Here is a 13,212-nt window from a genome sequence, read left to right on the forward strand (position 1 = left end):
CTTTTAAAAAAATGATGTAGCACTTAAGGTCAGTTTTAAAGCAAATGCAGGGTATTCACAGGTTTTCAGGAACAAGACTGACAATTCAACCAGGTTTTATTTTCAAGTTTCTGCAGATACTGGAAAAGCCAATAGGTAACAACTCTGTTTTGTTTTTGTCTTGTAAATTAGTGGCAAATCAAATCCTTGGTTGCTTACGTTCTTTTCCCTACCACGCACTTGTGGAGTTCTGAAAATTTTACACACAATCTTTACTGCCTCCCTGTAACACCACTTCATCCTACGTCTCATTCCTGATCACATCTGACTAAACTCTACATTCCATAGATTAAAGGGCATCTTTACTATTGACAAACATTCCATGACACAGGAGGTTACTGCAGCCATATGCTCAACAAATTTAAAGGTTTATGAAGCATCCAATTGATAGATGAAAATTTAATATACTTCCAACATTTACTGTGTGTTGCTAAGGAAATTGTACACATACCGCCAAATGTAGGTTAAAAGCATACAAGTATGCAGTGCTACCTAAATTCATTGTACATTTTTTCCAACTTCAGTTTGGTCTGCCTTCATTTTTGCAGCATATATTGCATAGCAAAAGTTAACATTCTACATTGAAAACAAAACATAAATCCTTTAAGACATATTGAAAGGGTGTTAACTGTACAACTGAATCATCACAAATTACCTTTGTTGTAGTAGAAGATGTAATTACATCACATCTCAACAAATATTTTCCCTTTATTTTTCTTTCATAGTGTTTCCTTAAGAAACGTTAGCAGCTAGAAGTGGAAAGCAGACAATGTATCAAGTACTTTTAGTTGATATTGTGATAACAAGTCTCTCACTAGTTAGACTTTTATCAAGTTACCAGAAGACCAATTAATAAAAAAGTAAATTACATTAGGCTCTAAGCAATAATGATGGACCCATAAAACAAGAAAAATCTCTTGTTCATAAAAAAATTTTATATCTTTGATAAACATATACAAATTCTTTAAAATACACATTTTTGTAGCAAAGTAGACCCTAAATTAAAATATATTCTAGTTTTTACATGATTTTTATATATAGTTTACCAAAATATTCTCTTAATACATATTTTAACACTGTACACAAGTTAATAAATGTCTTAATGAAACTCATTAGAAATATATTCAAGCTGTCTCAACATAAAAAATTTAAATTTGTATATAACATGGGGGTAGTAATTTCCATAAATTCAACTTCAGTGCATCTGCAGTAGTCATTAATGATAAATTTCTTCCTGTTAAGAAGTCTCCTCTTGGTGTTAAGGTTTTAAGACATCTTGTATTGAAGGTTCCTCCTTTTAATGAGCAGCTTCCTTTCTTCAGTTCTTCTGCACCATGAAGGACATAGATTCGAAGAGCTCAGCAGGTTTCACCAAAGCAGCAAGGCTTTAGTACTGAACATACTCAGACTGAAGGGACTGTGCGGAGAAGAAAAACTGATTAAAACTCACTGGAGAGGTTTTATTTATACATAACATGTATTTTTCACTTAAGCAGTAGAGGAAGGACAGAAAGGAGAAAAATAAACAGTTGGAGGGGGACTTGAATCTCTGTATAGGTAAAGATGAATAAAATAGAAGAAATTAAAATCTGAGCACAGTAAAGTCCATCAATTTGCCTGTTCCTACGCTTACTTTTCCAAACCAATTTCTTGAGACTCTTGAAGTGTTATAAGTCCTTTAAAATACCACTGCTACTGTAATTGAATTGTTTCCACTTATCCTGAATGAGAATCCAACTGCTACTGTAAAAGAGTCAGCTTACTTTATATGTTGATTCAGAAAATGATAAAGGAAACATATGGTGTAGCTCATTATTGAGGAAAAAAAATCTACATTAGCAATTTTATGCACATGGATAAATTTATGTCTGATTACCAGAACCAGATGAAAATGAAACTCTGCAAATGGTTAATCTGGATTAGTAACAAGTCACTATAATTAAGAGAAAACCATAACTTGGTCTACTATATTTATTTACATTTCTGTTTCTACTAAAGTCTGAAGTTTTATTAGAAACTGATTAATCAGTTTAGACAGTATCCAATAATTTTATTAGCTCCTATAGAGATGTGTTTAAGAAGTCACTCTTATGAATAACTGGTCTTGTATAGTGATGAGCTGTCCCAGATTAGTATTAGTATGGTTATAAACAAATAGCAAATAAAAAACCAAACATATTTTAAAACTGCATCAATTCTTCAGAATTAGAACTACTGGAGACCAACATGACTCCTAAGACAGATTGGAACCTCACAGTTTTCCATTTTCCTACTATTCCTAACTAGTCATTATAGAAATGCTCTTTGGTACCCATAGTGAAACCTATTAGCAGAAGTGCACAATACAGTTATATATACCTTTATAGCTCTAACTAATATCACACAACCACATTTCCCCTATATTTTAAGTCTCAGTGTGTATTTTCAAAGTTGTCTTTTAAATGCATTTTCACATCTTGAAGATTTGAGACCATCTGGATATTCCTTCCTAGAAAAAGTGCTGTCAGCATATAGATTTGAATACCACTGACTAAAAAGGGTCTGGTTGTAGTAAGAGCGAGGCAGAAGGAATAGCCCTTTGCTGATGAGCACTTGAAGCTTCTGCTTCTCTTAATGATCCTCCAGGGTTTCTCATTTTCAGATGTGTATTTTAACAACTGGAAAGATGGTTACACTTAGTAAGTGCAGTATTTGAAATGGATCCATCAAAACTGAATCCCAAGTAAAGTTGATAACCATTAAAAATGGCATGAAATGTAATTATATACTCCCATATGTTGTACAGCAATAGATTACTTTAAGCTTGGACAGATGAAAGATGACCAGAAAGCACTGTACACTCAAAGCCAGCAAGTGTTAGTTACAAAGAACTGTGAACGCCAGCCCTTCACTCAGCAGACAGCAGTAACCAGGAATTCTACATCATGATTTAAATAAAAGAAGCAAACCATAAATTAAATTTAAATTCTGAAGTTCAAACTGTAATTCTTAAAATTGTTAGTAATCCAAGTTCCAAAAAAAAGGAAAAAAATCAGGGAAACAGATAAAAAAAGAACAAATATCTAGCAGCATATACTGTTTGGAAACAGGATACCATGTTTTGGTAATTTTCATTACAGATGGGCAAGCAGAGTTTATTTACTTTCAAATGGAGAAATACGTTTTTCAGTGTGTTCCCACCCTCATCATAACTCTACTTCACATTGCAATGATTTCTTCCTAATGTTTCAAAGTATTTTCTGAATACAGAGAAATAATTAAATCTAAACAGCATCTTTCCCAGGTTAATCTATGTGACTTCACAAAAATTTTTATTACTAAAAACATGGTGACAGCTGTAACAACTGAGCTACTGTGAAATATACAGACTCACATTTGAGTTTGAAAAATTTAAATATAGCAGAAGCAGCTTGTTGTTTTGATTTTTTCTGCATTTTCGGGGAAGTAATTTGTGCTCTTAAATCTCTTCACATGTCTGAAGAAATTGACTGTAATGTTTCAAAGCCTGTAATTGTGGTTTTCTTCCTTTTTTCTTTTAAATCTTTTGAGTTTTCTATTTTAAAATTTGTATCTGCCATGACTCAAAGTATAGCCTATGCTTCTGAAAGCTTTATTAAGACCAAAAAACCCCAATCCACTTTTACAAGTAATTTGCTAGATTTAACAAAATCTTATTTAAAATAGAGGTAAAAATAGAAGAAGAAAGAAAAACCAAAGAAAATTGACTGCTGAATTGCAAAGATGAGAGTATAAAATCAGTTAGTGGAAAAGAAATCTCAATGTGTATTCCTACAGTGATCCCATGCCATGTCAAGCTTGCCATTTTATACCCAAGTAACAGACATTTAAACAAAGAACTCATAATTAGATAGTTTCACTACCAATAAGGATATCTAATGAAGCTCATGCTGAAACAACTGCTTAGATCACTTCCATTTTTCTTCTTCAACAGGAGGCACGGAAAGCCTCCTGGAAGAGAAAATAGGCACCAGATCCACCAAGGCACAAGAACTGTATTTGCAGACATGCAACTGCAGGACAACATCAGCCCGAATTCTCTTTCAAGACAGAAAAACCCTACAGCATTTAGGGCTATTTGTTAGGATTTGAACATGTACTTTCCCCAGATAATTGCAAAAATGTAATTTAAGTTTTTTGAATTGTGCATCAACTGTCCCAAAACACTGTTGCAATAGGAATGTTGCTGCAGGCAAGAACTACCATGAACACACAAGAGCCACTAAACTAACTCAGGATGCATTAGAGAAAACGCACACACACTTGAAGTGATCCTGTGGGTCTGCTACATTTACACATCAGCATGATGCACTAGTGTTTGTCTGTTTTTTGCAAAGCCTGTCCTATCTTCATTAATGGTAAGTTCTTATTAAGAAAAACTATGTTACAGGTAAAGATGATGTATATGAATTTTAAAACACTGCTAACACTTCTCAATTTTTTGGAAATGTTTCCATCTTGCCGGTTTCCATGACAGCTATAGAAGCAAAAGGTGACTCATCTTGAGACTACCCAGTTACATATTCTCCAATAAAAATACATACTAAAGAGCAACATTTGGATTTAGAACTATTCTAAGAACAAAGCAAAAATCTTATAGCAGTACCTTAAATGTGATTATACTTGAAGGGAGTAATTCTGCAAATTGTAATTTTGAGAGATTCTGTTTAATCAAAATACACACTTTGTAAAATTTGTAAATAAAGTATTTATTCTGAGTAGAACAGCAAGTTTTCTACTCTTTGAAAATCAAACTTTTCTTCTAGTTCATCAGCATAAACACAATAAAGTGGATTATAAGCTTGCACTTATGAAGGACAAAAACCATCTGAGAAAAATATGTGGCTGGAGACAATAGTTACAGCTGTGGTTATTTTTTATTCTTTTTTATTAAATGGAATGTGGAACAGCAGTATTAATGCCGTTTCATTGCAGAACAGGGGAAAAAAAGATCAGTGAATAACTTTCTCTTCCATACTGGGGAAAAAGCTCATTAATGAGTTCACTGAACACAAACTAGAACTGAAAAATTGCTGTCCTAACCATCTCAAAATGCTCCTGAACCACTCATGTTAATAAAGACAAAAAAATAAGAGTGATAAGGTGATTTTATAAAATAAAAGTACTGCATTACTACAGCTGGTTAGCTTGATATCTAACTCAGGGAAAGGAGATTTTGGCAATAAAGAGAAAGAGAATTCATCAGTATCATTCAAGAGTCCTTTGATGAGCTAAGTGAATAAACAAAACACCAGGACATGTAATAGACTTCTGTCAGGTCCATCATCCGATGTGCTCCAATTAGAAAGAAGTGCAAGGTTAACACAAACACTCCAACAAGCCTAGGCTGGGCTGTCATGACTTCCAAGTAACTTCAGCATCTGAAGTAGTGAAGTCAAAATGATTAAACAGAATTCTGTTTTTAAAAGAATTCTGCCAGAACTTGTACTAAGGCTTGATACTAGTCTGTATTTTGCTGATGAGCTTCAGACCACTGGTAAGTGCCATGAAAAGCAGCTGCATGTCGGGGCTGAAGCAGTAAGAAAAACCAATCTTCCTTGGTCAGTTAAGAAGAAGGGAGGGGAAGGAGAAAAAACCAACCAACCAAATAAAAAGAAAAGAGATTATACTTTTCCATGGAGTTCCACACAAAAAAAGAAAAAAAAACTCAAACCAAACCACCCTCAGGGAATGCAGGACATGGGACTAAAATACAAGAAATAGAAGTCAGTATCATCAATGTCAAGAAATTTTTTTTTTCTTCTCCTCCTCAGCTTCCAGTGTATTACAGTAAAAAGATAAAACAAGATGTGTATTTCTAAGCAGGATAACACTGAGTAGCAGCTCTCTGGACAAGACAGATTTTCAAACACTAAAGAATTTTAACACTTTTCAAAAGGATTTTTGAGCTAACTTAGCTTATCAAAAGAAAATCAAGTTGAGATGACTAGCATGAGATATCTCCATGACAAGAAAATAAGATAACAGGGCTGTAACACTGACATAAAGAGATACAGAAAGTTTCAGCTTAAAAGTGAAAGCTTTAAGCATGACTGTGTTCAATCAGTGGAAATCATCTTTCAGAAAGTTTATGTTGTCCTCAAAATAAACCATCTGAATTAGTCAGTGAGATGCTCATTATCAGACACTCCTAGCATTCAGAAATTAAATGATCAAAAAATCTACTCTTGCCTTAAACCTCAGAATACCACAGTAACTCCACTCAGTCAATTGTGCATAAAATGGGTAACAATTCAGTGCACTCCTCTGTGACTGGGATAGATGCACAGGGCTATAGGGTGCATTTAGAAGCAAATGCATTAATCAGAACATATTTGAAAAACATTCCAAACAGGAACACTTTTTAGCCATTATTATATTGAAAGAGTATTAGTTTACAGGTAAAACAAAGTTGCACGTTGCTATGTAGGCTTTGCATGGCATCACTCTTACTAAGAAATGCTGCTTCTCATATCACAGCATATAATATATAAAATAAGAGTATTTTTAGCTCACCTCACTCTTCAGAGAAGACTAGAGATGGAATCTCATTTAAAGATCTTGCTGCATTTGATTGTGTGTAACCTCTACTCAACAGCAAGCAATATCAAACCAAGAATTATTCAAAGGTTACACCCTTATATCCTTCCATGCATTACTAAGTCATTGAGATTGGTAGGAAAAAAATTAAAGATGTTCTTAAAACAAAAGAATTGTGCATTTTAGAAAGGTTTTGTTTTCTTTAAAAATGTTTTCCATTCAACCTAAAACTTTACACTATGCCTAGCATATTTCATTTAAATCAATATTTTAAATCACAATAGTTTCACTGCAAAGAGACAAAAATTAATTTCCTTCTCCACTGCAATCAACAGAGCTGTAAGTGCCTCTCTGCTAGCAACATGGCTGTTTTCACCTGTTCATGAATTGCTCTTTTCCCGTTCCTTAAACTACACAGTAACCACCACTCCTTGCTTTCCTCCCTTTTCCTAAGTTATCCTTATCCAAGAAAGAAAGGCATGCTACACTTCTGGAAGAGACTTGTTACATTGTAAACCACCCTCCCTCCCCACATAGATTTGGGGAACTTTTGTGTCAAGCCAATTATGTTGAACCCTGGAGGGTTTATGAGATTAAGGAGAAACACAACACTATCCTAGAATTTTGTAAATATCTGCATATAAAAAAGAAACAAAGTGTCACCAAAACTTAATTTCCTGTCCTATGCTTATGGAACAAGCCCACTAACTTGGCCTCCACTGCTAAAAATCATTTGTAGCATTAAGTTATGGCAAGTACCTCTCCAAAGGAGGTGACAGTTCTTAGTTTTTAAGATATTATATTTACAATCAACCTTTTAAGCTGCTTGAGGAAACAGGCTAATTGTTTCTGTAATGCTTTATATTATGATTTGGTACTCCTGTAAATTTTGGCCCATTGTGAATAACATCAGCTTATTTTCATGACTAAGTCACACTACAGTTACAAGGAGTTTCTTCCCCTTAGGGTGCCTCATGAAAATTTACATGCATATACTTTATGCATAATATGTAGCTGTAAGAAAAATGTGAAAAAAAACCCTCTAAGAAATGCTGCTGGCAGCATATAATTTACAAAAGAAACAACTGAAAAGAATGGGAATGGGTTGACTCTCCAAAGAATTATTGTTCGATACATTAAATATGAGACAGTACTGAAAGTGAGACTTAAGAAAAAAAAAAAAAAATCAGCCAATTTACCACTTACTATTCAGATGAGTGATTTTTCTCAGCCACTGTTGGTATATCGACTTTTAGTTCCAGTATACTCAACAGGAGCTGAGGACTGAACTCCTGTGGACTGAAATTCTGTAAGCATCTTGGATTAAAGACTGGGAACACGTAAAAAGGATGACTTTCCAGAGCAATCAGAATGTATGAACAAATGAAAGACTCATCAGTGTGTCTCAAAACAAACACTCCTGGCTTGTTATACAGCTTTTCACCTCTCTCCTCATCTATGCCTGAAGAAATTAAACAAATTAGTCAAACAAGAACAGTCCTCTTGTTCTAGAATTTGTTTCATCATAGAAAACCTGTTATGGTTTCTGTATCTCACTTGAAAAATCTCAATTATATATAGTTTATTTCAATCACACGTAGTAGGGAAAAACACAGTCAAAGAGGTGAAGATGTGGCAACATTCAAGAACTCCCTTGCAAACAAGTTACTGCTGCTGTTTAAACTCAATTTTAAACTCAATGCAGAACAGTGGTTCTAAGATCATGGAATATCAGTACTTATTTCCAGATAAACTGTAGCGGATAAGAAGCTACATTTTTTTGTAAACAAGGAGTCTGAAAGCATAAAGTATTTCAAAGACCTGCTTTAGGTCAAGCAGATTTTACCACAGTAGGAAGAACCCACTGAGTAAGAGAATACAGAATCACATTCCCTCAACTAACTTCATTTCCCAAGTTCTTTCTATACAGGTTAGGTTTCAGTCACATGGCAGTTTAATTCCATAATGGAACAATGAGATTTTATTTCCTACTGTCATCTATCCTCAGAAAGTGCAATTCACACTCCCAAGCTACAAAGATGTGGCTTCTGAACTGTAAGTGGTGCCATATCTGAGCTGTTAACAAGAGGGTAGGTCCTCCACTTCCACAGGGAAAAGAGAACACAGCCCAAGGAATGATCTTTCTCAGGACAAACTAGTTACATGCAATATATGTTATTAGCTGTTTTAAGACAGACTCACCACACTCAAAACCACTAGCAGGTATAGGAACAAAACTTTCTTTATATTGAAACAATTTATCAGTGGTAAGGAAACAGAAGAGCAATGTGCAATACTCTGAAGTTAATTTTACACACAGCCAATTTTATTTCCACCCAGTAAAAAAAAGTAAAAATTGTGTCAGTACTAGTCAAGAGAGGCTGACAGGTTCCCTTAATCATAGGCAAAATCTATTAAAAACAGTGTACTATTTTTTATAATTAGTAGCCTATCAAATCCTTGGAAACCAGGAATTTTAAATTGATTTTAGATTTATAGTAGTAGATATGCTTATTTTTTTCCCTAGGATAGATGAAGCTATTTCTGATTTCATAATTGAAGTTTCTTTAGTCTCTCTCTCTGCGTTTTGTATAGAAACACTTCCAAGTTGCATTAGTTTATCTGTACATCCTCTTCATACAGACTCTTTTACACAGAAAAAGAGCACACAATAAGCCCAAGGCACCAAAGTTGTTGAGAATGAAAGCTGTAATGTGAGACCTTGCTTATAATACTTTCCACATTTGATGTTAGAAAAGGGAGTAGGTTTCAAGTGAAAAGCAAGTAAGTCCTATCTTTAAGGATGTTCTACCTTGTATTTACTGTAATACATACAAAGGCTTCTTGAAATCTGTTACTGCACAAAGATAAAGTCATAAAATTAACTTGTGTTAGACTGTTATGGATAATTTGAAATAAAATCTAAAGGGAAGAAGGTCCATTAAAAAAGATATCAGGAAAGGTGTTAAAGTTCAGGTGTGATTTATTTTCATGAAGCTTCCATGTACTAGATGCTTAGAAGAGATGGAAAAAAAAAGCAGCTGAAATGATAGGTAACAGACAAAGGTGCAATTCAGACACACTAGAGGAAGTTGGAGAATTATGCTGAGTTAAGAATTCTTTTTTCAACAGTTTTGCTCACAGAAGCAAGAAAGAAAAGCATCAGTGAGCTGCCTGAAAGTGCTGTTGTGACTGTGACTTACAGGAATTGACTCTGGGATCGTGCTGGAGGAGTTGTAAGGCCCATAAAGGAAGGCTGGTGTGTACTCATCTGTCACAGCGCTGTGAAAGCTGCTTTGGCTGCTCAGGTTGTTGCCACTACTGCTGCTTCTGTTGTATAAGTTGTTGTTCAGTTCATGGTTTTTCCTGTGTGGGAGCTGCAAGCTGCCATTCAGGTGACTGGAGATATGGCTTACAGAAAAACCTGTCCTAGAGGACGATGATGTCATTTTGCTCTCATCATCATCTGAAGCAGCATACAGGTTCCCTAGAGAACTGGCTAGTCTGGAGCTTATGGAAACGCTGAATGGAAAACACATGCAGGGAAAAAAAATATACACAAGGTATGTAGAGATATATACAAAAAATGTAACAGACAATTCAGAAGACATTAGGTGAATAACACAGATTCTTCTGAAAGAATCTATGTTTGCACAGAGGCTCATTTTTTAGCTCCCAAGTAATGAAAAGCAGAATTCTTTGTCAGGGTTTTGCTTATTCAAGCACTACACCATGGCCAGCTTTCACCTCTGTCAAACCATACACACATGCAGGAGATGGTGTTAAAAGGTTTAGGCAGTATTTGATTAACCCTGAAGTACTTTGTGTAGATGGAACAGTTTAAGAACTCCTCCTCCGTTTCTTGAAATCAGTTTTGTGATACAAGCCTCCAAGTAACCAAGAAATTACATGATAAATAGAATAGAAATAGGGTGTCCTGAAATATCTCAAGCTGGTTATTCTCTTCAGGCAAACATTTCTGCACATAGTTATTAAAAATGCACCAGTCATTCTGAGTGTCATTTAACACATATAATTACTTAGAACAATAGTAATAATGGAAATAAATAGTAATAAAAAAATGGTTCATTAAAAAAATGGTATTAATTACCACTCAGTATTCTGAGAGTACTAGTATAGAGACTTGTGGGAATACCTGCAAAACATCTATAAACTGAGATAAGTGAAAAAAACCAAAACAACCCACTTGAGCAATGCAATACTGTGTCTGATGACACAATCTCAATAAAACTCTCAGACCAGTGGGATAGATTTTGGGTTTTGCTTGTTTTTTAAATCTGTAGGCAACTAAAGTTTGGCTAGTGGAACAGCACATCATTCTGTAAGTAAATTTAAGCCTTCTTATAGCCAAGAACAGCAAGCGCTTCATAGACTGCAGATGTGCTGACAACCACTGCAGGATACAGTAAGCATTTATACCAAAATGAGAAGAAGAAAAAAAACCTTTTAAGGTTAGAGCCTGAGGACGTGGAAAGTCTGCTTATTCTTTCTGCAGATGGTGAAGTAACTGCCATCACTCGGGAGGCCTTCAGAGGAGATATGGACCCTTCTGGGCTACCTGAAGTATTCAGTCTAAAAAGAGCGCAGAGTTCCAGTGAGAAGCAAGATTTTGTAATATACCTCTCAAACACACAAGCCTTTCAGTACACAGACTGGTATTTTAAAAAGTGTGAATTTTCAAGTCTGAGAGCTCAACAGCAAAAATTCAAGTTTGCCTTTTAAAACATCTTTTTTAAAAAAAAACTTTGCAGATATCCCACTCCAAGTATTTCCACAGCTGCACCTTATTAAACAGTTACAGGCTACTTTTCGCCTTGATAATTTATGAAGGCCAAGTGTCCATTTTTTATAGATTTACTGTAAATTTTATCATAAATTTTAGAACTTAAAGTGTAAATTTGAGTAGGAGTACTTTTTGAGCTTATAGAGCAAGTATGAGTAGAAAAAACCAAAACTGTAGGTTTCAAGAGGTCATCATCATTTCCAAATGAACATTTTCCCTAAGTTGCACAGAACATGCAGCTCTTTTTAGGGTGGGATTTTTAATGACAAAATGCTCCATGTGTTGATAATAAGCTGTATGTACGTTACACAGGACTACTCAAATTGTTACTGTTATGGCTGTCCACATTAATTAAAAAAATTAATTTTCTCCAACCCTAGACCAGGAGATACAACAATGGATGAAAGGATGAAAAAACTTGGGTACAGATCTCCAACTACAAGCATGGAAGGAAAATGACATTGAGCAGCTTTAATTACACACCAAGAAAGGGTAAAACATTTATTTCCACTGCTAGCCATCTGGAGTAATTCAACTCAAAAATTCAGGTCATGAAACTGAAAAATGTGCTCTTTTTAGTATTAACGCTTGATAACGATAGTAATTTTGTCCTACATATGGTATTTTAGATTCAATGGGGTAAGGCATGCAATTGGCAGGTGTTTAAAAACGTTTGTTACCTGCCTGTGCTCAGAAGCCTGAAATAGTTATCACATCAATTGATTAGCAATGATCCAAAACACTGGAAATTAAGATCCTAGTCAAGTGATACACATTTAGAAAAAAATTTTAAAGTCAATACCTGAAGGGTTGTGATATTGACCTGGTGTGCAGTTTCATGTCTTGCAGCCTGAAGAAACAAAAGCAGTAAACTTTATCCAAGGATAAAACGCCTTTCCCCTCTGCCAAACATATCTGCATGTCTCAGGTTGGCTTAAAATATAAAAATAAGAGTTAGAATTATTGAAAATCAGTGTTTTAATTTACAGTTAAAGAACAGAGAGTTACTTCAGGTTTAATTTCACAGTTCACATTTTTACTGGATCTGAAAAATTCTAAATTTATATAAGGAGTATAGAAAAGTAATTACAGAAAGACAACTAAGTTCGATTAAAAATATTTTGTTCAAGTCATATGTTCTAAAATGCTAGATTTAAATTCGAAGATTTTGAAGTATTTTTTACATTATCTTTTAGTGCTACACAGTAAGAAGGTACCCCTAAACAGGGAGACAGATGGCAAAAAAGGAGAGAAGGAAACGATTAACAAACCAAATCTGCAACTAATAGATACATACCTGGAGTAATTTCCACCACAAAAGGTGGTACAGGTAGTACCACTGCCTTAAACAAGATCATGTACTTGCCACACAGATCTGATAGCATGGACTGAATTTAAAATTGCACATCACTTCAGAATGGTATCATTACCTCAGAGCTCCAGTTGTAGCAGAACAAGGCCGTCTCCGACTTTTTAAGGCATTAAGCTTATCTCCCTGTGTCATGCCATTCTGAGCTTCCACATCTGCTTTGTCTTCAGAATCATTCTGGGAAACACAAAAGTATGCAAGCAAGGGAATCTATCAAATCCTAGGAGCAGTGTAGTTTCAAAGTACTGAGCATCTCCTTCACAAAGATGAGAATCCAGAAGGCTGATCTACCATCCTCCGCAGATGCGGCACTACCCTTTGCATAGTTCTGGTACATTTAATGTGCCTCTGTACAAACATACTCACACAGGACTTTTGCAGAATCTGACCTTAAAGACAGTTCAGGATGCTCAAGCCTAATGCCAGCATTCGTTTACTTCAA

The 13,212-nt window shown here is 35.0% G+C and overlaps 1 protein-coding gene across 4 annotated transcripts in view; it reads right to left on the bottom strand.

Annotated features, from left to right (window-relative positions):
• Nucleotides 1-563: 563 nt before the first annotated feature.
• The window catches only part of CDC14A (cell division cycle 14A), a 52,846-nt gene continuing 40,197 nt past the window's right edge, over nt 564-13,212 (bottom strand). The window contains exons 12-16 of one of the 4 annotated variants that reach the window (XM_039556151.1): nt 12,832-12,947; nt 12,204-12,251; nt 11,062-11,190; nt 9,801-10,119; nt 564-1,456 (exon numbers count right to left, since the gene is read on the bottom strand). In XM_039556151.1, coding sequence (XP_039412085.1) covers nt 1,427-1,456; nt 9,801-10,119; nt 11,062-11,190; nt 12,204-12,251; nt 12,832-12,947 — 642 coding nt within the window. In that variant the 3' untranslated portion in view covers nt 564-1,426. The remainder of the gene's footprint in view (nt 1,457-9,800; nt 10,120-11,061; nt 11,191-12,203; nt 12,252-12,831; nt 12,948-13,212) is intronic. The other 3 variants (XM_039556152.1, XM_039556153.1, XM_039556154.1) reach the window with 3 other exon arrangements.

This window comes from Corvus cornix, chromosome 8 (genome assembly GCF_000738735.6).
Source record: "Corvus cornix cornix isolate S_Up_H32 chromosome 8, ASM73873v5, whole genome shotgun sequence".
Classification (NCBI taxonomy): Eukaryota; Metazoa; Chordata; class Aves; order Passeriformes; family Corvidae; genus Corvus; species Corvus cornix.